The sequence below is a fragment of the Octopus bimaculoides genome, chromosome 20 (genome assembly GCF_001194135.2).
Source record: "Octopus bimaculoides isolate UCB-OBI-ISO-001 chromosome 20, ASM119413v2, whole genome shotgun sequence".
Taxonomy (NCBI): Eukaryota; Metazoa; Mollusca; class Cephalopoda; order Octopoda; family Octopodidae; genus Octopus; species Octopus bimaculoides.
Genome location: NC_069000.1, coordinates 37,278,354 through 37,279,272, shown reverse-complemented (window position 1 = coordinate 37,279,272; position 919 = coordinate 37,278,354). Strand labels below are relative to the sequence as shown.

Below are 919 nucleotides of genomic sequence, written 5' to 3'. Positions count from 1 at the left end.
TATATATATATATATATATGCATATAGAGTAGGCGAGAGAGATGTATAGCGGGACTTGGAATAAATTTAAATGCATTGCTATATAATGCAACCCCTGTATAATACAAATGCATAATACAAATGTGCAATCTGCTCTAAATACTTCCTAACATCGTCACAACACCACCTCCAGTAAGACTACCACCACCAACAACAACAACAACAACGACAACAACAAGCAACACAAGCAAACCCCCACCCCCATATAGCAACCAACATTTCGGACCTAATCTTAAAGTCAGATTTAATTACATAAAATAAATGACGGACTGATAAACAAAAAAATAGAAAAAAAGAAAATGGAAGCAACATCGTCGTCGTCATCGTCACCCTCGTCGTCGACGTCATAATGATGATGATGATGATGGTGGTGGTGTTGATGATAATCATCATCATCATTATTGTTGTTGTTGTTGTTGTTGTCATTATCGTATCACCTTCTTAAGCATTCGACTCACAGAAATAAATAAACCGAATCATTTTCCGATGCAACTTAAAGACTGAATGAACATCACCAGACGAATGACTACACACATCACGTCACGATGTATACAATTAGACTACTCAGTCTTTTTTCAACATTCTCAGGTAAGAAATAATCGAATCTTAACTACAAATTTCAACGCTGACTGAATTTATGCAGTTTTTGAACTTCAAAATAACATTTATTTTAATTTGTTGGGTAAGAAGCTCACTTTGCAGCCACATGGTTTTGAGTTCGGTCTCACATCGCGCGGTACCTTAGGTAATTGTCTTCTACTATGACCCCGAGCCGATCAATGTCTTGAAAGGGAATTTAGTAGACAGAAATTGTGTGGAATACATACATAAATACATACATACATACATACATACATACATATATATATATATATATATA

General features: G+C 35.1%; 1 protein-coding gene across 1 annotated transcript in view; it reads left to right on the top strand.

Moving 5' to 3' along the window:
• Window positions 1–472: 472 nt before the first annotated feature.
• The window catches only part of LOC128250248 (cadherin EGF LAG seven-pass G-type receptor 1-like), a 41,813-nt gene continuing 41,366 nt past the window's right edge, over window positions 473–919 (top strand). Inside the window, exon 1 of the mRNA XM_052974969.1 lies at window positions 473–627. Within this exon, the coding sequence (XP_052830929.1) occupies window positions 585–627 (43 nt within the window). The 5' untranslated portion in view covers window positions 473–584. The remainder of the gene's footprint in view (window positions 628–919) is intronic.